Source organism: Neofelis nebulosa, chromosome 3 (assembly GCF_028018385.1).
Source record: "Neofelis nebulosa isolate mNeoNeb1 chromosome 3, mNeoNeb1.pri, whole genome shotgun sequence".
NCBI classification, from domain to species: Eukaryota; Metazoa; Chordata; class Mammalia; order Carnivora; family Felidae; genus Neofelis; species Neofelis nebulosa.
Window position 1 is genome coordinate 21,559,430 of NC_080784.1, and position 24,275 is coordinate 21,583,704.

At 41.7% G+C, this 24,275-nt stretch overlaps 1 protein-coding gene across 6 annotated transcripts in view; it reads left to right on the forward strand.

Annotated features, from left to right (window-relative positions):
* MTUS1 (microtubule associated scaffold protein 1) overlaps window positions 1–24,275 on the forward strand; it is a 174,412-nt gene that overhangs the window by 34,173 nt on the left and 115,964 nt on the right. For all 6 annotated transcript variants that reach the window (XM_058720073.1, XM_058720071.1, XM_058720074.1 and 3 more), the window contains exon 2: window positions 19,921–22,153. In XM_058720073.1, the coding sequence (XP_058576056.1) occupies window positions 20,069–22,153 (2,085 nt within the window). In that variant the 5' untranslated portion in view covers window positions 19,921–20,068. The remainder of the gene's footprint in view (window positions 1–19,920; window positions 22,154–24,275) is intronic.

Consider the following 24,275-nt stretch of genomic DNA (forward strand, 5'->3'; position numbering starts at 1 on the left):
TACTTATGCAGCTTTCTTACAAGGTTTGTTGTAGTTTCCATCTTAAAATACTAACGTAAGTGAAATAGTCTTTTGAAAAGTAGTGTTTGATGTAACACTCGTGTGTTGGGCACTTACTGTGTGCCAAGTTTTTCGCTGCTCTGTACAGATAACACAGAGATGAGCCTTTAAGCTTTGTCTGGCATTTCCTGGCCTACCATCGCTGTGTTAGTTCAGATCCATCCCAGTAATTTCCTGCCCTTGGTCTTTCCTCACTGGGACACCTTCCACACTTCAGCCAAACCAGAGCATTAGTATCTGTTTTAACTGCCTTGGCAGACCCATGTTGTTCCCAGAATAGAATCCAGACTCTTGAGCTTACCCGACTGCTGCCCTTGATCCCTCCCGTAGCCACTTGGAGCTTCTTACTCTTTGCCATCATTGCACTCATTTCAAACATCAGAGCAAGTATGATTCCTTCTGACTGAATTGCCTGTCTTTCCATGTCTCCTTATTTCCTCCTGAGTTCGTTTGGCAAACGTAAATCTCCTCTTAATTGTGGTCTGTTGGTTACCTCTGTTGTATATTGATCTCTGTAGTGAAAGACTTCCTTATCTCATTGCCAAGTCTCCCTGAATACACAAATGTTCCTAATCCTGTCTACAACAGCCCTACAACCTAACTGTGCTCTAGCACATGGTAGATGTCAAACGCACGTTTCTTACAGTATCCCTGATTGTATTCATTTTATAATCTGAACAGTGCACAATTTTTGATGGAGTGAAAACTTTAGGCCAAGATCCAACAGCACAAGGGCCATTAATCACCTGTAAGAAGTGAATCATTCAAGGAGTTTTATTCATTGATTAGCAAAACCAGACTTAACATGAGCTTGATCGACGATCTTTATGAAAACAAACTAAATTTTTCTGTTACCAGAATGGTTCAGAGTGATCCATGAGCTTTACTTCAGGTCTACAAGCCCACCACCATGGTTGTCATAACTGTTGGCATCTATGGCTTGACTATGAAAGGACCATCTCTCTCGGAGATCTTGTCCCCTAAATCTAGCCAGGTACTTTCAGAATATGGAACTGAGTTGTAAATAGGTCATCATGGAGATCTCAGTACAAACCTCACTTCGCAGTGGAGAGCAGTGATCTATGCCGTAGGGCATTGGTGAGTGTGGTAGAGATGGCCATTTCTCCCTCGATCCCTATTTTTTACCCTCTTTCATGTTTAAGAATCATTAGCTGGGAACAGGCAGCTCATAGTGGTATCCGTGTCCCAGCCTGCCTTGTAAATAAGTGTGGCCGTGTGGTTAGGCTATGGACCCTGGAGTTGTGTGCTGTTACTGAGGTAGCTTCCATGCTTGTTGTCTTTGCACCCTTCTTCCACCCTGCTCAGCAGTAGCACAGAGGGTGCTATTTTGGGCCATAGGTTGAGGTCATGCACAGCAGAGGAATGAGAAAGGTGGAGTCAGGGTTTCTGACAGCTGGGTCACTTAATCCTGGACAACCTCTGCAGACTTGTGCATGAGACAGAAATAAAGTTTGGTCTTGAGCCACTTATTTGAGGTTTTTGTCTCCTGTGGCTAGACTTTGAGTTCCAAATACTATAGTATGTTTTATGACTTTGGACATGGAGTGTCTAGACCAGGGAAGGAGGAACTCCTAGAAACAAGGTACATTCTCTGGAGTGGTCAGAGATTTGGTTGATTATGGTCTCAAAGGATTTATTGTTGGATCAGTGTTAAGATTTCATAGATCATTTTTTTTTTTTTAATTTTTTTTTTTCAACGTTTTTTATTTATTTTTTGGGACAGAGAGAGACAGAGCATGAATGGGGGAGGGTCAGAGAGAGAGGGAGACACAGAATCGGAAACAGGCTCCAGGCTCCGAGCCGTCAGCCCAGAGCCCGACGCGGGGCTCGAACTCACGGACCGCGAGATCGTGACCTGGCTGAAGTCGGACGTTTAACCGACTGCGCCACCCAGGCGCCCCCATAGATCATTTTTAAGTCTTCTTCTAACCTGAGAGTCAAGGACTTTGAAGTGTTGAGCTTAGTTTTGATGAATTACCATATTCCATCATTTCTAAAACACACATTTTTACACTTGGATGCTTCAGATATCAGGATGTGTTTTTACAAGACAGGCCTCTTAGCTTTGGCATGTAATCACAGCTGAATTTGACATTTGTCCTGATGGTCCATAGGCATTTCCCACAGTGGCTAGCATTAGCAGGAGGGAAATGTTGAAGCATGAATACTGGCTTCAAACGGGCAGGTTCCAGTAGTCATCCAGGATGTATAGTATGGAGCAGTAGTTGAAGAAGTCACTAGTTCCAGGTTCAGAAAATGGCCACTTTGCAGCTCAAGTTTGCAGTTTCTTCATGGAACCCAGTTGGTGGTCTCTCCTGGCTTTTTCTAAGGCTCAGGCCAAGAACAGCTAAGCTATTTAGGGTCTAAAGAGGACTGAGATAGTAGCCTGATTGGGTAAGATGATTCTTTGTGGAAGGAGGACACCAGATAGACAGTAAAGGTTTGAAATAATCCTCTTCAATACTTCTTGAGTTTGTGTTATATGCTCAGAGTTAAGACAAGTAGTTCTAGAAAGATTACATAAAAGAACAGCCTAACCTTTATTCTCAGAGGCACTTTCCCTCTCCCCTATCTCTTGTACTTACTTCCTTACTTTAAATAAAAATATGACTGCAAATATTGTCTCTGGACCCAAGTAGTATACTATACTAAATTTTTTGTACAACTTTTTTTTACCTACATACTTTGTTTTCTTTGACTGTCTGGCAGAAATAGCTTACATCCTCAAAAGTCACCCTGAGATTTCTCTCAGTTCAGTTTTTCAGTTGTTAAAACTTGCCAACGTTTGCTAGTTCTGTGTTGTCCCCGGAGACCTCCTTATGGGACTTCTGACTTCCTGCTGCCGAATGGGCTGCTTGCCATCCAGGTGTGGGATGCTGGGTCAGACAGGTGTTGGCTGAGGATTCCTTTTTTCCCCTGTCCTCTGGGATGACACTCTGACCGGGTTTAATTCCTGTTTCCTGGATGACATTCCTACTGGGCTTACCTCCTCATTTTGCTGGCCTTCATTCTTGTAGATTGCTGAGAAAGCACGTAAGAGGTAAGTTGGAGGCTTTCTTTGTCTAAAAATCACCTTATCAACCAGTACTCGTGTCTGATTTATGGTTTGGCAAGATTGGAATTCCAGTATGAAAATACTTTTCTCTCAGAAATTTGAGGATACTGCTCTGTTGTCTTCTGGCTTTCAATATTGTGGCACAGTCTGTCCTTCTGATATCTGGCCTTCTGTTGGTCCCTTTTTTTTTCATCTCCCCCCACCTCCGGAAGGTTTTTAGTGTAGTAGTTAAAAGATGAGCACAAGACCAGACTTCCCAGTTTGTCACCTCCTAGCTACGTGACTATGACAAATTATCAAACTCCTTTGCCTAAGGTTGTCATGCGTACAGTGCAGAGAAGGACTTCATGCCTCTTGACAGTTGTTGATGGATTATATGAGAATTCATGTAAAGCACTTAGAAAAGCTTTTTGTGCCTAAGTTACATATTGGCTGCAATTAGTTATAATCTAGCTATTGTAAAATATTACTGTGATAAACAGCGGTCAGACCTTGTTCATTTACTGTGGAGAACAAACAATGGATTTCTTCAGTCTGGAGACTTTGTCCTTCAGCTCAAGGAAGACTTCTTGCCTTGCTTCTTTATTTCTTACCACAAATTTTTTTCTCTTTTCCTCTTTCTGATAATGCTATCAGTTGAATGCTGGATCTCTTGGATGAAGCCTTAATTTAAAAAAGAAAAGAAAAAATAAAAGAAAGCCTTTCTCCTTTTTCACTTTGTGTGTATCTTTTGTTTAAATTTTGGGGCTAGTTCTTAAACTGTGTCTTCTGAAAGTTTTAATTATATATTTAATTATTTCACGTTAACTTCTGAGAGCATTCTGATTTTCTGCTTCTATTACTTAAATCATCCTGTTTTTCCATGAATATGATACATTTTTTCAAGATATTAATGACAGATTGTCTAATTTTTCTTACCGGCATTCCCTCAATTTTCAGAGAATTTTTTCCTTGTTTATTTTTTCATATCAAAGAATGCCTTCCAATATTAGGTTGATGCTTGCTTCCTTTTTAAGATTGAGTTCTCTGGACTCAATTTAGTTTCTGCCAAGAACGATCCTCTGATATTTTGCCTGTGGGCTATCAGCCTGATTATAAGCTTACTGTGGAGCAGAGCACAGGAAGTGTGCTGGAAGTCCCATAGTTGAGATTGCAGAAGAATTCACTGTTTCCCTGCTTGCACCCCTATGCCTCACCCTCAGTGTCCCCTGGGTTTAGTAACTGTAACTTTGGAATGTCTAATCAATTCTAAGATTATACAGCTATTTACTGAGTGGGGGTAGTTGTCTGAATGTACAGGGTACGGGTAGGTACTTTGGGGAAGGGATGTCCAGTGGATCCTTCGAGAAGATGACAGGGCATCTCCCTACCATGAGGCCCTGACTCTCTCCACCTTCTCTTGTTTTTGTGTCCAGCTCCTGGGTCATTCTGGGGTTCTGCAGGGTGTTAAACCTTGCGTCTTGTGGTATATTCTCTATGAGCTTGTTTGACTTCTCTCTGTTCTAGTAAGTCATCCCTGCCTTCCAGTTTTGAGGTTTGTGATTAAAGTGTCCTATATTATTGAAGTTTTTTGCTACCTAATTTTTTTCTATGCAAGAAAACCAATATTTAAATGGATTAGAATGACTTCAAGTTAGGAAGCATGAGTATACTTGCAGCATGTTGCTTTGTCTTTGTGGAAAGGTGACCTCTGTGTTCTATAAGTATAGCGAAAGGTATTACTGTCTGTTTCTAGTTACAGAATGAAACACTCGTGGAAGTGCTGTTTTGTTCAGAACATTTTTATCCTGACTTTCGGTATCACTTGTGTGTGACTGTGTATGTGCTCTGCATTTGCTAAAGGACCTCTCAAGGTTAAATTTGGCATTTGAATTCTTCACAGCAGTTGGTGAGTTTTTAACGAAAAGACCTTGTTGCAACTTTGAGCCTAAGTGGGAATCTGTTGTGATTTTTACTGTCAAACTTACACCAATTGAAATTCTAAACTGGAGCATTAAAATGTATTCTTGCAAACATAATAAATCTTAAGGACCCAGGTCATTGACTGATTTTCCTGGACCCCATGGAAAATCTGGACATCCGTGATTAGCTTAGACCAGTTGGCATTAGTCCCTGAGCCAGGATGGTGTCTCTTCTTCAATTACACACATGGGGTGTATGGACACCTGTATGAACTCCGGTTTCAACTGTCAGCAGGGAAGAGAGGGATTAGTAATAGGTAACTACCTACTAGAGGCTGCTGTAAGATTCGAAGTTCTAGGACTTGGGAGCCCCGGGAAGGCTGTGGCCGCAGGAAGAAGCTGCATGGAGGGACGGGGCCTGTTGGTGGGCTTTGCATGGGTGAGAGTGATACATGTTCCAATTTCTGCCGTGTGTTTAATCAAGGAAGGCAAATGCTTGCATAGCGGGTGTCCTGGCGTGTGCCACCCTGAAGACATGCAATTACATACCACTTGATAAGTTTCTGATCTTGTCCTTAAAATTTCCAATAGTGATGAGATTTTGCTAATAAAATGTGCTTTTAGTTTTATGGTCTTGGGCATCTGTTCCAAACCGGTTGACAACAGTTCCCTGAGAGGGCACCTAGTGTCTTTCTCAATTGCCGCTGAAGTCAAAGTGAGGCTTTTTTTCACAAAGGCCAGAACAAAGATCTTTCAACTTTATGATGACTTTATCCTATGATAACTTAGGAGAGTTGATGCAGAGACTTTGTGACAACCAGGAACCAGTTCTTGGTGATATTTTTCATGGGGGTCACTAAGTAATTTAGGAGTCTTGTGGTAACTGATTTTGTGACTGGGCATCTTTATCAAGGTAGATATTAACTGCCTGTACCCAGAGAGTTGGGACTATCCTGTCTTTGCACTAATTAACTTTGCTGAGTCCAGAAATAAAATGAGATAAAAGGAAAAAAATATATATATACTTTTAAAGTTTAAGGGAGGGAACATGTGCACACGCATGCCTGTGTGCTGAAGAGGGGTAGAGAGAGAGGGAGAGAGAGAATCCCAAGCAGGCTCTGAGTTCCCAACACAGAGCCCTACAGGGCGCTCAAACCTATGGACTGTGAGATTATGACTTGAGCCGAAATCACGAGTCAGATGCTTACCTGACAAAGCCTCCCAGGCACCCCAAAAGAAATAGATTTTTTTAATGAAGGTATAGTGCAGGTGACAGCTAGTGCTTTAGAGAAAGAATTAGTACAGAGGTCAGCATACTTATGGCCTGAGGGCCAAATCTGGCCCATGCCTGTTTTTGTTTTGTTTTGTTTTTTAAGTTGTTTATTGGGACATGTCCACACCCATTCCCTTACTGATGGTCTGGGGCTGCTTTTTTTCCATGAAACCTGAGTTGAATAAATGCAACGGAGACAGTATGAAGCATAAAGCCTAACATACTTGCTGTTGGGCCCTTCGTGAAAGTAGTTTGCCAGCCCTTGGACTAGATTAACATATGAAGATTTGGAAGCAGCAAACTTAGGATTTAGAGGAAAAAAAATGGAGCAAGGAGGTTCTTCAGGGTATAGGAGACACATTATGAATTACTGTTTGGGTATCATTTTCTTCCATACCTTCATTTGCTTCCCCACCTCCATTATTTCTTTAATTTAATTTTATTTTTTAAAGGAGAAAAGGGGTCCGTTATGAAGGCTGTTAAGAGCTAAAAGTCCATTAGAGTAAACTAGGAGTTCAAAGTGTGGTGGCTTGTCATTGGCTGGGCTGTTCCCCGGGGGGACCTGGGGAAAGCATCTCTTCTGCTGGCTGGAACAGTAGAGTAGTACAGCTTGGAGAGTCAAGTCCACCTCTTTCTGTAGGGTTTATGGGGTAGGGTGTGAGAGCTCCCCCTGCTGAAACCTCCTGACTTCATTGTAGTGAGATTTCCCGTTACTGATTTCCACACCTGAAGTAGAAATAAATTCTTCTCATACTACCTTAATGCTTTGCACAGATATTTGCAGTTCTCCCACTCTTGGACAAGTGGTAAGGTTGCACTTTCCCACTTTGCTGAGATTGAGTGTTGTCCTGTGGCCAACTTCAGTGAAATGTGAGCGGAAGTAATGTGTGTCACTTCTCGGCAGGAGCTTTAAGTGCAGTGGGCCCTTGGCTGTGGTCCTTTCCCAGTGTCTGGAGATTATGGAAGTTTTTCTTGAGATGAAGCCTCCATCATCCTGAGTCCCTAGTTGATCAGGGGTATGAGCAGGGCTCCCTGCCAAAACCCTTGGACATTTGCCTTAAGCCACTGAAGTTCCGGGTGGTTTTTGTACGGAGCCTATCCTGAGGGGTAGAGGGCAAGTGTTCATGTTTCAAGGTTTTCACCCCTCTAGATTTTGAAGTTCCACACTAACATTATGTTCATAATAAAAAGGTAAGTCTCTTTCTCTTATTTCTAATGGTGCTAAGTATTTCAATTGTTAGTTGCTACCTATGTAGGCTTCTCCCAAGATAAAGATACTTCGGTATTTATATTAAGATTTTCAGGGGCACCTGGGTGGCTCAGTTGGTTAAAGCGACTGACCTGGGCTTAGGTCATGGTCTCACGGTCCATGAGTTCAAGCTCCGTGTCAGGCTCTGCGCTGACAGCTCAGAGCCTGGAGCCTGCTTCAGATTCTGTGTCTCCCTCTCTCTCTGCCCCTCCCCGACTCGCACCTCTGTCTCTCTCTCTGAAAAGTAAATAAATATTAAAAATATATAAATTAAAAAAAATTTTTTTCACCTCAGTTTTTTCCCCACTGATACTCATCTTTGAAATGAGGACTGTTTTAACCTTTTCTGCCTTTACAAGTGGTGACAGAGAACTTGGAGGGAATCTAAACCTTCTTGTCACTGTCTGTATACCTGGGGTATACAGGGGTGTGTGAGGGGAGCAAGGATGGAGATCTTCTCACCATCTGGGCAACATAGAGCAAGAAATCACTTTATCGAAGTGGTTGGGTGAAGAGTAATTACTCTTCCCACTTGGTCGATGAGAGGAGAAAAGATTTATCTAGGGGCTGTGGCTACAGTCAGGAATATGTGTGTCTGAACTTTAGGGCCCCATGTGCAGTGCTGGCTGTATTTCCCATAATTCTGGGGGATATAACCATACTCCTGGGCAATGGCCATGTTCCCTTATGGGTTAAAATGTCATGTATAGGCTCTCTGGGAACCTCATAATTGTTTAAATGTGTGTGTGTGTGTGTGTGTGTGTGTGTGTGTGTGTGTGTGTGTTTTAAATAATGGAAACTGTGTTCTGAATTCCAAACAACCAATTCATGAAAGGACTTGAACAATGCACTGATTTTCCTTGAAGGGAGTTGTGGTAGTTTGTAACCAAGCACTACAGAACAGGTGGCCTAAAGCAACAAAGATTTATTCTCACGGTTCTGAAGGCTAGAAGTCTAAAATCAAGGTGTCAGCAGGCGGGGCTCCCTCTGAAGCCTCTCGGGGAGGATGCTTCTTTGCCTCTTCCTGCTCTGCTTGTTCACTGGCTTGTCTGCACAACTCCAGTCCCTGCCTCTGCCTTCCCATGGCCGCCATTTTGTGTGTCTGTGCCTTTGGATGGCATTATTCTGTTCATTCTCTTTTATAAGGACTCTATGTAGTCAGATTAAGGCCCACCCCAGTGACCTAATCTTAACCTGATTACCTCAGCAAAGACCTTATTTCCAAAAACAAGTCACACTCATAAATAGTAGGGGTAGGATATCAAGATGTCTTTTTGTGAGAAACTGTTCAGCCCATAACCGGCATTGAAAAATGTCTCTGCTCCAGCATGCTGTTTTAAGTTCATCTTGCTTCTCAGGAGGAAAATAAGCTCCTTAATTAATTAATTAACTCATTAATTAATTAATGAGAGAGGCAGAGAGATAGAAAGAATCTCAAGCAGGCTCTTGGGCTTGTTCCCGCCGCTCTGGGATCATGACCTGAGCCAAAACCAAGAGTCTCACGTTCAAATGACTGAGCCAGCAAGGTGTTCCAATCATGATTTTTAAAAAGTGGACTAACTCAGTAATGATAACAAAATGATTCAATGATGGGCAAAGGACATGAATAGACATTTCTCTAAGAAGATAAATGGCCATTAAGTATATGAAAAGATGCTCAGCATCAGGAGTACTTAAGCAAATGTAAATCAAAACCACAAGGAGAGGGCACCTGGGTGTCTCAGTGGGTTGAGCGTCTGACTCTTCAATTTGGTTCCAGCCATGATCCCAGGGTTGTGTTTGAGTCCTGCGTTGAGCGCCACTCTGAGTGTGGAATCTGCTTAAGATTCCCCCCTCTCTCTCTCTTTCTCTCTGCCCCTCTCCCCTGCTTGCCTGCTCTCTCTCTCTCATTCTAAACACACACACACACACACACACACACACACACACACACACACACACACACACACATTAGGATGGCTCTTATATTAAAAAAAAAAAGCAAGTGTTGGTGAAAGTGCAAATAAACTAGAACTCTGCATTGCTGGTGAGGACATACGGTGGTACAGATGGTGGGGAGAACAGTCTTGATTCCTCAAAAAATTAAACATAGAATTACCATATGATCTAGCAGTTCCACTTCGAGTATATACCCAAAAGAATTGTGAACAGGGTCTTGGAGATACCCATACATGATGTTTATGGCATCATTACTCACAGTAGCCAAAGGGTGGAAGTAATCCAAGTGTCAGTGGATGAATGGATGAACAAAATGTGGTATATACTTACAATGACACATATTCAGCCTTGAAAAGGAAAGAAATAGTGACACATGCTGCAACATGGGTGAATCTTAGGTTAAGTGAAATGAGACAGCCACAAAAGGACAAAACGTTGCATGATTCCTCATAGGAGGTACCTAGAGTAGTCAGACTCATGGAAACAACAGTAGAATGGTGGTGGGTAGGAATTAAGGAAGCGTAAACAAAAATGTATAGTATTCACTGACCAGTCTCATAAGTAATACCCCTCTTCCTAATCTGGATTCTGGACCAGTGGAGAACTATGACACAGTAAGGTATCCAGCCTTTGAACAAATCAACTCATTTCTGTTGAAGGATATTTGGTAGGTGATGGCTTAGTGTGAGACACCAAGGAGCTCCCTATCAGCACACCTTGGAATTTGGTCCTTTGAGTTACCACAGGGTTGTTCTCTGAACTGCAGAGTGCTCCTGTGCTCCCCACGGGTGGACTCATCCCCAAGAAGACAGTGGGAGGAGCTCAGCCAAGCTTGCTCTGTTTATTCCTCCCAAATTTTCTAGTCTGATGTGTTACTGCCCTTCTCCAGGCAGGATGAAAACAAAGGGTCAGATCAAAGCAAAGAAGGATACATTGAGCTCCCCCATTAAAAAAAAGCTTCGGGCACAGGGGAAGAAGTATTCACTTGCAACATCCCTACTTCTTGTTCTCTCAACAAATCACACTTGCAGTTTAGCCCATGGTTAACCAGTGACTTGCTCATTGTCAAGAATTTGCTCCCCAGTGACACCACTGTCCCTTTGGGTGCTCTTCTAGTACTTCTGATGGGCAGTTGAGAGTTTGAAGGCTCTGGCAGTTAATTACATAAATTCCAAGGCCATTCTGTGCCCAAAACTTAATTTACTTTCCTCTTTTCAACTGCAAATGACAAACAGACATGTTGTCTTGCGTAGAGGTGTGTAGTGAGATCAGGTGACAAAGTTAAGGTGCCAGTAACATAGTGATGCCTAAGTTTGAATATAAACTTCTACTGTCACATTCCCAGGGAAAAATTATTTGCAGCATTGTCTAACTTTGCAAATTCAAGTCCATATATGTTCAAAATAAAATTCTCTTGGCCCTTTCATAATTCATTACTTCAACAAATGTTTATTGAAAACACTCTGGGTACTCTTCCAGTCGTTGGGGATATTTTGGTGCATAAAACAGACCCCCCCCAAAAAAAAAAAAAAATCCTGCCCTGCTAGAGCTTATGTTCTGGAGACTTTGAGAAAGAAAAAAAAACCAAACAAACCCTAGAATTAAATTCCAATAAGCATATCTTACCAGGTCCCTGTCAAGCTAGAGTATTTTTTTTTTTTATTTAAAGAAAAAAAAAATTTTGAGAGAACACATGCGTGAGGGAGGGGCAGAAAGAGAGGGAGACAGAGGCTCTGAAGCAGGCTCTGCACTGAGAGCTCAGAGCCCAATGTGGAGCTCGAACTCACAAAACACGAGATCATGACCTGAGCCGGAATCAAGAGTTGGACCCTCAACCTACTGAGCCACCCAGACAGGCTAAGGCGTTCTTGGAACATAGGTGGGGTTCTAATTCTTCCGGCAGCCATAGTGCAGGCTGCTTCACAGGAAAGGCTGTCTTTATGTGGTCCCTGAAGTTGTGCTAGTTCTCAGCCCCCACTGTGTGAGGGGGCACACGGGTGATCACAGAACTGTGTCCCCTGCTGCACTATTCCCCCAAACCACTGCATTTTGAAAACGACCCAATCCCCTAGTCCTGAAGGAGTAAAGCAGGGAAGAATTAAATTCTTAGAACGTAGTGTCTAGTGTTTCTGAAGACCATTGTGCTGCAGCAGGCGGGCCCCCGCCCAGTGACAAACCTGTCACTCGTTGAGGAGCAGGCCATTTTCAGGATTTTGTCATAAGAGCTACGCCTCTTGCTCTGGATGTACTTCAGTCTAGGGAACCTGACTCCTGGGGAAGATGTATCTCTAATATTTCACCATCCAGCCAAGTGCTAACTGGGAACGCTTTGTTGTCTTGGGGTATGATTGTATGTGTACGTGCACGTGGTGTTGGGATTCTTGAGTTGTTGGAAAAAACACATGGATTCCAGCTTATCCCGTCCATCACTACCTTCTTGTCCACAAATAGAGTGGAAATGGGCTGACTTAGGAGCCTAGCACCGCCTATCAGACCCATTAGTAATCATTTAAAGTTGGGCACGTTCTAGTTTTATGGAAGGCACACAGAAATCTGCTTTGCCCTTTTAATTTTTTTTTTTTTAAACGTTTTTTATTTATTTTTGGGACAGAGAGACAGAGCATGAACGGGGGAGGGGCAGAGAGAGAGGGAGACACAGAATCGGAAACAGGCTCCAGGCTCCGAGCCATCAGCCCAGAGCCTGACGCGGGGCTCGAACTCACGGACCGCGAGATCGTGACCCGGCTGAAGTCGGACACTTAACCGACTGCGCCACCCAGGCGCCCCTGCTTTGCCCTTTTAAAGCAATAAATACTGTGTCAGCCACTAAATGTCAAAAAAGGCCTATGAAGATGTTGTTCGCTACAGTGCAGTTGTGTCTCCCGGGTGCCGGCCAGCCAGCTCTCTGCTGTCCGGCTAGACTCAGGTGGAGCTTCTGCTGTCGGCCCACACCTGCCAGGGATGGTTCAAGGTGCATCTGGGTGGCCTGCCCAGAAAGGCTGCCTGTTAGAAGCCTTTGCTGGTGCCAAGGCCTAAACTGGCTTTGTTTTAGATGTGCAGTCCACACCTTGTCTTCAAGTTACGGCCTTGTGCAGTTCTCCTTCCGTGGAAATGCCCGCTTGCCTGTGGACAGAGTTGCCATGAGCTGGAGTTACCTACTTAGGTCAGAAGAATGTGTGGTCTCAAGCTTCGAGTTTGTTGCCTGGTCTATGCTATTTAAAACCAGCATCATAGGGGCGCCTGGGTGGCTCAGTTGGTTAAGTGTCTGACTTCGGCTCAGGTCACGATCTCACGGTCCGTGAGTTCGAGCCCCGCGTCGGGCTCTGGGCTGATGGCTCGGAGCCTGGAGCCTGTTTCCGATTCTGTGTCTCCCTCTCTCTCTGCCCCTCCCCCCGTTCATGCTCTGTCTCTCTCAAAAATAAATAAACGTTAAAAAAAAAACAAAACAGCATCATAAACGAAAAAGTGAGCTGGATTACAGGATGGAGGCTGCAAACCACCAACTTGTAAAAAACTTCTGACCTGGGCTTTGAACCAAAGTGTCGTCTACCTCGCTCACGGCAGAAGCTCAGGTTACTCTGTGTGTGTTTTGCTCCTGCAAACATGGCTCCTTGTCGATTTCTCATGGTTTGTTGCTTTGTAGGGTATTTTTACAGTTTTGACAGGACCCGTTAAAGAATAAAGGAGTGACTGAACCGTTCGTTAAAATATATTCTCCTGAAATGGTGAGAAGCCACTGCCCCAAACCCCACATGCTTCCTTGGGTTGCTGCACCACGGCAGTCCTTTTTGGGTGATTCTGTGGACCTCCCCCACGATCCCACACCGAAGGGGAAATGCCTGGCTCACTAGGGCTCTGGCCTCCTGGACTATGTTCCAGAGCTGTGGTCAGCACATGTTCAGGTTTGGTCTTTCACTTTTAGGAGTGGTGTCCGTGCCTTTTTCCTCCTCTTGTTTATGAACCTTTGAAAAATAGCACATACGTTATTACGGATGACATTATAGATGAATTACAATTGCAGATTATATAATTAGAGAATCTTAGCCATAATTATAGATGAGTTATCGACGAGAAGTAGTTTGATGGACAGAGCTACGTTTGAGAGACAGACTTAGCCATCACCTCAGCGCAGAAAGAGGGCAGGCCTTACCTACAGCTTTCCACCGTAGGGACAGGGCTTGCTACCGCTGGAGGAGACCAGGGTTTATGCTCGGTGGGCAGTAGGGCTGGGAGTAGGTAAGATGAGTGAGGCCTTGGCCTGAAGTTGAGAATGTAAGGGGTGCCAAGAAACCTTCAGTGAACAAGATAAATAATATTTTTGTATTAAAAAAATTTTTTTTTAGATTGACTTATTTTTGAGAGATAGAGACAGAACACAAGTAGGGGAGGGGCAGAGAGAGGAGGAGACACAGAATCTGAAGCAGGTTCCAGCTGTCAGCACAGAGCCTGACGTGGGGCTTGAACCCACAGACCGTGAGATCATGACCTGAGCCAAAGTCGGATGCCCAACCGACTGAGCCACCCAGGCGCCCTAAGATAAATAATATTTAACATGTTATTATCAACAATCAGAATTGATGTAAAAAAAATCCATACTGAGCAAAATATAAAAAAATACCTTAGAGATAAGATTGGTATTCCTGACTTTGCCCTTTGCCTCAGGCTCCAGTATGGCTCCATTGCCCAGGGTTACTGATCCTGTCTTCAATTTAGTGCCTGAGGCGAATGCCACTCAACTCACCCTTGTCCTTGACCCATCACTTCTTCCCAGATTTACAGAATCCCTTAATCACTTTATTTCTTCTGGGCCAAGGGAGTAAAAAAGAACAGGGGCAGAAACATTACACTGACTGAACTCCCTCCACCTGGAAGGAACAAACTCAAGTGGATTTAGAAGAAACATTCTCCAGGATTGTAAAAATTTCCAATTTGCTCTGGACGGGAGTATTCACTCGGAGAGGAAAGTACAGAAGCAGGCATTCAGAGGTAAGGAAAGTGTACCTCCAGTTAGAGTAAGTTTTACAGTTGGATGTGGTAGCTTTGCTCTGCCAGTCCACTCATTGTATTGATCACCTCGACTAGACGGGCATTCTTAAAGCTCTCTGCGACATGTTGGTTGCTCCAGGCATGGTCCGTGGACTGAGAGCTTCCGCAGCACCACGGAGATGGAGACAAACCCAGACCTACTGAATCGGTCTGCAGTTTTCCCCCAAATGCCCAGTCGCATGTACAGTCCAGCCCTCTTGTGGCACTTCCATAGCCTTCATTTTTGAAATCCGTTAGGCCAACATTAGCTTCCCTCCTGTTGAAGTGGCTTCACTGGAAATCATGATGCTCTTGAGAAACTATTAAGTACGCTTGTTCTTGGCTCGGGGGCGGGGGGGGGGGGGGTAAGATGTGCTTTACTACACTCTGCTGGAGGATGTCGAGTTTGTCAAAAGGTAGGTTGCAGGAGCTAATTTAAGCATTTTAGCTAGAACTGTGAAAAACAGGAATAGAGCGAGGGTTAGGGGTAAAGCCTTTAGCACCTTGAATGGTTTCGACAGAAGGTAGAGATTCGTGACTACGTCAGTAACACGTGCTGATGATTTTTTGTTCAACTTCTTTACACTTTAGAACAAGATTGATAGCTCAGATATTAGACATATGTCTTCTTTTTTGTTCTAAAATAAGTGGAAGACCAGGTAATATTTTGGGTTTTGAAGCATAGAGAGCTTGAGTGGTATGATTTGTGAGTTCATAAAAACTTGAAGAAGCATTGACAAGATTCTGCGATTTGAAAGGTGTAAATTATAATTGTTTGTATTCAAATCTTAAAACTGGCACACCATATGTACACATAAATAAGGAGTAAAGTTAAAGTTCTTTGTGGATATAAAGTAATGAAAATAGTTTTCACAGGTATGTGGGTTCTGGAAATACTTTATAATTGCCAGATGAGGGAGCAAATTTATCTGTGTTAATAGTTCAAATTACTGGGTTGGACATGACAGGTAACACGAAGATGTAGAAGACACCTGATGTATAAGCACCTACTGAGTTCATAGCTGAGTCAGCAAGTAAGGCACACCACTCCTCAATAACCTGGTAGTAATATTCTAGAAAGCACTTTGACCAAGGCATGTAGTTTATGTCCTAGAGGTGGTTTCCTCACTTGTAAAATGAGGACATTTGAATTAGATCTTACAGGTGCCCTCTAGTATTGGGGCTCCTGGGTGGCTCAGTGGGTTAAGTATCTGACTCTGAATTTCAGCTCAGGTCATGATTTCATGGTTTGTGAGATCGAGCCCTGCATCAGGCTCCATGCTGACAGCACGGAGCCTTCTTGGGGTTCCCTTTCTCTCTCTCTCTTTCTCTCTCTCTCTCTCTCTCCATAAATAAACTTTTAAAAAAATGCCCTCTAGAATTAATATAAGGATAGCAAATTCATTTATAACATAAGGACTTAATATGACACAACTTTTTAGGTGTATCTATTCACTGTAATAAATACGGGAATTTCTGCTTTTGGAGAATAAACAATCATCCTTAAGCTACAGTTTAGAAGGTAATCTCATTTTTTCCCAAACTATTGAAATACCTCAAATCTTGCACAAGTAGTTCTTTTCACTGACCATTTCTTTTGGTACATATTAGTTGTTAACCTTACAAATGATTAGAAAGATGTGTATTTTGGTAACTTTTCAAGAGGAGCTAGCCTTTCATATTCTCAAATCTTAACAAGTAGGGAATTTGTTTGCTCTCATTTAAAATGTTCTGTGAAAAAGATGTCATCATGGCACTCTTAAAAAGGAAACTTGCTCATTCTACTTTGTTCTGGTAGATCAGACTGCTGAAAGACAACTTGAGAAATGAACCCTTTGAGAATCATTGATTCCAACATTTTTGCCTTTTTTTAAACTTTTGATTTTGCTTTAATAAAAAGTATTGTCCAAACAGTAACTTTGAAGGTGTCACAAATGACATTGCAATTATAGAAATGCAAAGACATTACTTCCTGGGTCAGGTCAAATCTCAGCATCCTGTCCAAGAACACGAGTACAGCATGTGGTAGAAATTTAGGTACTGCTCTTCCAGTGGGAGAGGGATAATATTGGCCACCAGACAAAGAGGCTGACTTTTAACTTGTTTGACAAAATTCCTGAGGGAGTTCTGGTCACCCGTTTCCTGACCATGGCTGTATATTCATCATGATGACTTGAAGCTGTTGTTGCCTTTTTTAGTTTTTAGAAAATTTTCATATTAGAGAGCACGAGCAGGGAAGGGAGGCAGAGAGAATGAGAGACAATCTTAAGCAGGCTCTGTGCTGAGCACGGAGTCCGATGCGGGGCTCGATCCCATGCTGCTACGATCATGACCTGAGCTGAAATGAGGAATCGGACCCATAATGGACTGAGCCACCCAGTGCTCCACAGCTGTCATTTTTGGTAGTGAATGTTGATCTTCCAACTCACCCTGGAACTGATGATCTAAACTTGAGAATTTTTTAGTATCTGAACCATTATACCATGATTTTTTTTTAGTCTTAGCTGCAAAGGTAGAAAACACTTCTGTAAATTTATTTCCTATTAAAACTCTCCTGAAGTATTTCTTCTTAGTGCATTTTTCTGTGAGTTTTTTTTTTAAAGCTTTGCTTACCAAGTATGGAATTTGTATTTTGTGAATTAAAAAAAAAAAAGGTAAACCCAATTATACTAAGCAGTCATGTGAAAGTTGGGATGGTTGATGGGTTCTTCACTTTTTCATTACTCTTCGTAAACTACTGACTTGTCAGTCTAAAACATTTAAACTTGAGTGGAATTCCACAACAATTAAAAATGTTTTTATATTATAATGACCTGCAAAAAATACTTGAGAAAAATGCTGAATAAAATGCATAAACTTTAAAAGTAAAACTCAGGTCTTATATATATAAGACAGACATATTAACATTTATAAAGAATTACCCCCCTTTCACCTAACAATTTGGCAGACATATCAAAAGCCATAAAAACAAATCCTAATCTTTGGCTCAGTAATGCTTTTATTTCTAGGAAATTTTTCCAAAGGAAATAATCACAGGTAGTCAATGATTACAAAAATGTTTAGTGTTACTTATAAAGGAGAAAAACTAGAAACAACCTAAATGTAGAATGTCTGTATCTTATTATATGTTTGTATTCTATTATTCATTTGCCTTAAAAATAACTTGAAATGCCTTGACTTTATTCCATTTTAATCAGGGTTTTGTTTTTAAATCATTTTTTTAAATGTACATTGGAAGAAGGAACTCAGGAAGTAAAACTCCTTAATTAAATCTAATGACTGTGTTTATATAGACAAATGACTTCTGTGATTTACGTTAAAAGCTTCTGTTTACAGTGCTCATATTTGTTTATACCAGAATCTCTTAAATACTGACCTTTATGGAAACAGACAGATGTAATATGTTTACTGATTTTTGACTTTCCACTCCACACACGTAAGTCTAAAAAATGAATAAATATGCTTCTTGATTTAAATATGTAGCTTGAACATGTTTTATACCCCAGGATTAAAAAAAATTGTGCCTCAGCAAAGCTTTTTTTAAGGTGCTAGTCAAAACAACTATCACTTCAGTGATTTCTTTATTGACTTAAGAACTATAGTGGGAGAATAATAAGTAATTTATATTTTCCATCAGTGTAAAAACTCATACAGGCCTTATTTTAGGATTCAGAATCTTTTTTTTGAACGAGTGTGTGTGTGTATGTGCGTGTGCGCACACATGCCCAGTGCTCGTATGTGCACACGTGCGTGCTATTGAGAGAAACATTGCAGCCTTTCTTCTCCACCTGCGCCCCCCACCCCCCAGTAACGGCTGATTTCAGGATGCATGGCCAGAAACAGAGCACTGTTCACGAAGATACTGATCCTTTCACTTGTGCCATGGTTCCTGTTCGCCTGGTTGTATTTAGGTCACTGAAGTTTGATTACAGAGAGAGGATTACAAAATAGAAAAATGAGATCTCTTAATTGACAAATTTACAGGTTACAGAATGCCATTGTCCCCCCTCATGTATAATTTATATCTTTAGGACAGAGCCATGACATCTGATTGACATTTAACCGGGATTAGAAACTCAAATCAGTTGAAAAGTATATCTTGTGTGACTTATTTGAAGTCCTCCCTTGAGCTTTTGGGCCTTTTTTAAGCACTTCAGTTTGACCAAAAGCATAATCAAATTTTAGTTATTTGCAAGCATAATCAAATTTTAGTTATTTGCAAAAATCCTTGGATTTGAAAGCTTTAATGGGTGGTTTTTAATGATTTTTTTTTTTTTAGCGTGCGACTGAGTAGTTGTCAGTGTGTTTATGGTATTGCGCAGTCATCACCATAATCTTTAGAACATTTTCATAACTCTCAAAAGAAACACCACCCCAATCAGCAGTCTCTGCTCATTCCCTTCCCTCTTACCCTTTCTCAGCTCTGGAGAATCACTGATCTACTTTGTCTCTATAGATTGGCCTATTCTGGACGTTTCATGTAAAGACAACACATAATGAGTAATCTTCAGTGACTGGCTTTTTCCACTTAGTATAATATTTTTAAGCTGTAACGCTGTATGTATTCATGTTGTAGATGTATCTATACTCCATTTTCTTCTGTTGCTCATTGTTTATTCTGTTGTATGGGTATATAGCTTTTTAAAATTTATTTACCAGTTAATGGACATAGGCTTCCACTTGGCTATTATGACTAATGCTTTTATTAATCGTGTATATTTGCACAAATGTTTGTGTAGACATATGTTTTCATTTCTCTTTAGTAGATACTTAAGAGTAGAATTGCTGTGTTATACAGTTTACCATTTTTAGGGACTTCTAAGAGTATACCACTTTATTAAGAGCCAACAGTGTTTTTTCACCTTTGAAATATGTTGAGATACGGAATGAAAGCAAGGAAAAGAGAAATGCCGATGCCCTAAATCCTCATTGATCTTTAGTTTATTTGCTGTGTTTGCCACGTCTGTCTGGTAATCACTCTCCACACAAACACTAAGGGGCCTTCTGAAACTGAAAAGGGCATTATTACTGATGATGTTGGGGCAGCAGGAATGAGTTGGAACCGTCCTCAGCAAATTAGGACCGATGGTTAACCAACAAGGAAGGGCTACTAGGTTTTGCTTCCTTCCCTCTTCTGAGAAATAAGAACCAATGAAAATAGGGCGGAGGCATCTGAGAAGTGAAGTCAGTCACAGGGGAAATTTTAGCACTGTCTCTGTCTTCTGCCCTAGTCTCTCAAATAAAAAAGCACTTTTGAAAAGATGTGAAACTTGAGCTACTTTACCCCTGTCTGCAGGTTGAGGTTCCAAATGTAAGAATAAAGTGGTTGAAACAAATGAAGTGGTGGCTTGTTAATTTTTCTAATACTTTCCTGAACTGATCACTTTATTTCTTCCAGGGAACAGCACATCATTACAACCTGAAAGCATCTTAGAAGCTTTCGACTGTGCTAAAAAACCTAGGAGATAGACAATTTTTCCTTTCCTTTCATTTGAAAGGATTGAAAGAAGAAAGAAGATGGCATAGGCTTAAAGTTGATATTCAGGATGAATGATGATAATTCAGATGAGAAGACAGAAGATGAACGGCTATCCTTACTTCTCAGTGGTAAAAATGGAAATACCTGTGCATACAACCAAAACTCCCCACATACACAAAACTCCTCAGCCAATAGTGTGAGTTGGAACTCTGCGAACCCGGATGACATGGTGGTTGATTATGAAACCAGCTCTGCCGTGGACATTGATGAAAACAATACTTTAACTCCTCAGTGTGTAGAAGTGCTTCATCACCAAAAGTCGTCAAGTGAGTTGATTAGGAAGGAGGTGTTAGACACCCACAAAGCCTCCACACGTCAGTCTTGTGTGCACGTTGTGAATACAGAGGAGCCAAAGTACCCGTCTAACCGTTGTCATTCCCTGGAATCATTACGGGACCAGAGTGCTGAGACATCGCTGCCTTTGGTGTGGAAACCCAACGATGATGATTTGAACTGTCCACATTGTCTTACTGCCTTGGAGCCAAACCAGACATTTGACATGACAGTGGATGATGTTGACTGCACCTTCGTAACATGTCATGCCATTGGGAAGAGTCAGTCTTTGCATACCACTGGAAATCTGCAGCCGACCGGCATGAGGAGTGGAAACCCATCTTTATCCTGTTCTACATCTCCCTGTTCTGATAAGATACATGTGAGAGAATTGAATTATGATCAAGACAGCTTTGAAAACCCTCAAGCCACAGCAGCAGAGGCCCAAGATACAACGTACATAGCATTTCCTAATGTGATGCAAACTGGTATTGTTGTTCCAGATCTTGGCATTCAGTGTCAGTATTCCACAGGACAGATCACCAGTGACTACACAGATGGGTCACAGCAAGGATTAGTTGGAGAAAAAGAGATACAAGCTCCAACACCAGTTTCTGAGGGCATGGATGTTCCCAATGGGGCTGTATTACAAGAGTTCTTTTGTTTATCGAAAGATGAACCAAATAGTGAGACACATTCACAGGCCTCATATGGGCAAAAGGAAATGGGCCAAAATCTCAGAGAAACAGTGTCCAATTGTCTTATAGATGATGAATGCCCTTTACTGGTGCCAGCTTTTGATAAAAGTGAAGCCCAAGTACTGAACCCAGAACATGAAGTCACGGTGGCTGGAGATGCACACAATGCCTCTCATGAAAAGGATTTGGAAACCCAAAATCGTACCGTAGAATTGATACTGACTAGCCCACTGGGACAGAAGATGGCTTCGTCAGTTGAACTGAGTTGGGATGCAAATGATATGGTCATTAACACAAATAATACAGTTTGCATGTCAACACCAGTCCTAGAACCCCCAAATACAACCTTTTCTATTTCACCTATTGAAGTGGGAGAGAAATGTAGTAAAGTGGAGAAGAGTCATCAAGAACTTAGAAATGTACCAAGCTTGAAGGGGGCACCTGTGAACACGTGTAAACCTAATCTAGGAAAATTGACAACTAAAATGAATACTCCAATAGGCAGCAAAGTTAGAAAAACCGAAATTATAAGTTACCCAAGACCAAACTTCAAGAATGTCAAAGCAAAAGTTATGTCTAGACCAGTGTTGCAGCCCAAAGACCCTGTTGCATCAAAGGTCACACCCAGATCTCAGCTAACCGTTGCCTCATCACCCTTATCCGTGTCTTCCTCAAGACAGTGGACAGCTTTGAGCAAAACACCAAGGTCTGACTTGAATGCAGATACAAAAGCAGAAATCCTAATTAACAAGACACACAAGCAGCAATTTAATAAACTCATTACTAGCCAGGCTGTGCATGTTACAACTCATTCTAAAAATGCTTCACACAAGGTTCCAAGAACAACATCTGCCATGAAATCGAATCAGGAAGATGTTGACAAAGCAAGTTCTAATTCAGCATATGAGACTGGGTCCGTGGCTACCTTCTTTCAGAAGATGAAAGGCATACTCCCTGTTAAAATGGAAAGCACAGAATGCTTGGAAATAACATACACTTCTGACATCGATGGGATTAGCCCTGAAAAGAAGGGTGAAAAAGAAAATGGGACACCTATGGAAAAACAAGAGCTAAAAAAGGAAATTATGAATGAGACCTTTGAATATGGTTGTCTGTTTTTGGTAAGTCAGATTTTTGCCTACTTCAGAGAAGGGTTGGAGGGAGCAGAGTATGTATTAGCAACTGGTCTTCACAAATAGTCAATAATATTGCCAAACTAGGTGTGCAAGTTTGCTTTCAGGTTAATATTTTATTCAGTAATTGTTTGTCATCTTAGTTATATACTTCAGAGTGTTAATTGGCTACAAGATGGGGAAAGTGCATATGGGGAAAAAATTGTCAAGTACAGTATTTTGTATTGAGTGGCAATGTTCCTTTTAATGAGGGGAAAGAGAAAGCTTCTTTTATATTTTGGTGTAATTAGTTATTGGAAGTTAAATATCTGATTATATTTCGTATCTCAGGGGGAAAAAAAAGAGATTTGTTTATGAACTTTAAAATGTGTTGGGCCACATTTAAGAAATGGCTGGGGAGAGCTGGTAAATAGTCTCAACATAAAAATAACTCCTGGTCTCTTGTGGAGGAAGCTGCCCCGGGAAGGGGAGTCGTCTCCTGTGAACCCGGTGGGGGGGTGGGGGTCGGGATTCTGCCTCTGATCAGCTAATGTGATCTGAAAGGATTGGACTAGGCGATGTCTGAGGTCTCTTGCAGCCCTAACCTGATGATTCCTGGCACATTAAGATAAACCCCTTTTATTCATGTACAGTGAAAAAGCAGTCTGTTGTCTGTAACACCTGTCACATATTTGATGTGTGTGTAGGGGGGCGGAGGAGACAGGATAGTCTCATTCAAACAGAAAATTCACAGGTGGATTAAAGATGATTTTTCTTTAAACATACCTGTATCTTTGTCAGTAACATGAAGAAACTAGTTTTCTGAGTTTTAAAAACATTTGTCCGGCCATTCTTGGGCTTTGTGTACTCGTCTTCAGTCCTGTTTTTCGCAGAAGGGACTTACATGTATTTTTGGCCCCATGTCGACCTTTCTTGGACTCCTGTCCCCCGGGTTAGGAATGGAGCGGGGTGCCAGGTAGGAAGGCAGATGTGAGGCATCTGTGTTCTGTGTGGAGGGCTCAGGTTGGAGAGGAACGAAGCTCGTAAGGTGTAGTGAAGTGTTCAAGGTCAGTTTCAGAAGTGTTTTCAGGATGCATAGGGAATTGTTAGGTCCTTTTAGGAAGTAAGTTAGGAAAGACCAGATATTCTTGAGCTATATCAGTTTAGGGATGTTTTGGATTTTGTGACTTTTGGGGAAGAATGGTACACCTTAACGATGTCTAAATTAATGCGATTGTCTATTTTAAAACTCCGATTTTTAAGTTCTTTTCAAGTCAAACGTAGGAAACTTGTTTTATGTCATTTGTATTTTGATATTTTGCCAAATCGAACTATAACCTCTGGTAATTCTAGTCAACGTTCTAAGTTTGGTGTTTATAGCTATACATGAAAAAAAACAATACATTTATTCCTCCTTGATTTATGGGAGGCTTTCATTATGTATCTACACCCAACTGAAAGTCTCTCTAAAAAACATTTGGCTTGACTATAAATTGGTTGTCTGATTGTGAAATTAAAAGCTTTTCTGTGTGCACTGAGTAAATCTTAGGCTTCGTTCTGTACATGGGAAGCAGAAAGCTGTTTTTCAGGTTCATGATGTGATACTGAAGTAAGATGTTAGAAACATCAGGTTGACATGGATCCTGGCACATCTTGGGGAAGAAGCACTTTTTTTTTTCTGGAAAAAACCCAGCCAACCTCATTCTTTACCCATGTCTTAAATGCAGTTCCCTCCTAATAGCACTGTTTTGCCTTGGACATGTTTGCACGTATCATGGGGAAGGGACAGGCCACAGGCTCTGTTCTTACTGTAGAGAACCGAATGAGTGGCCACTTGCTTCATGTTGACTCAAACTGCCATGTTTCTTGGTCACTTAAACAGGATCCAAAGGTTGTAAATCTTCCCTAGATCTATGAGGGGACAGTGCTGGAAGGGTGTTAGTTTTCAGTGTGCTCTGGCGGTCTTGGGCTAAATTAGGCCTTGAGTTTACCAAATTCTTAGGTTGCCTCCAATCTCACAGCTGTTGAGTCAGTGTCTATCTGAAACTTCAGAAACATTCTTGTTTGGAAGAAGGAATTTGATTTTAATTTGATACTGGTTGCATGTAGCTACCCATTACAAAGGTTATGT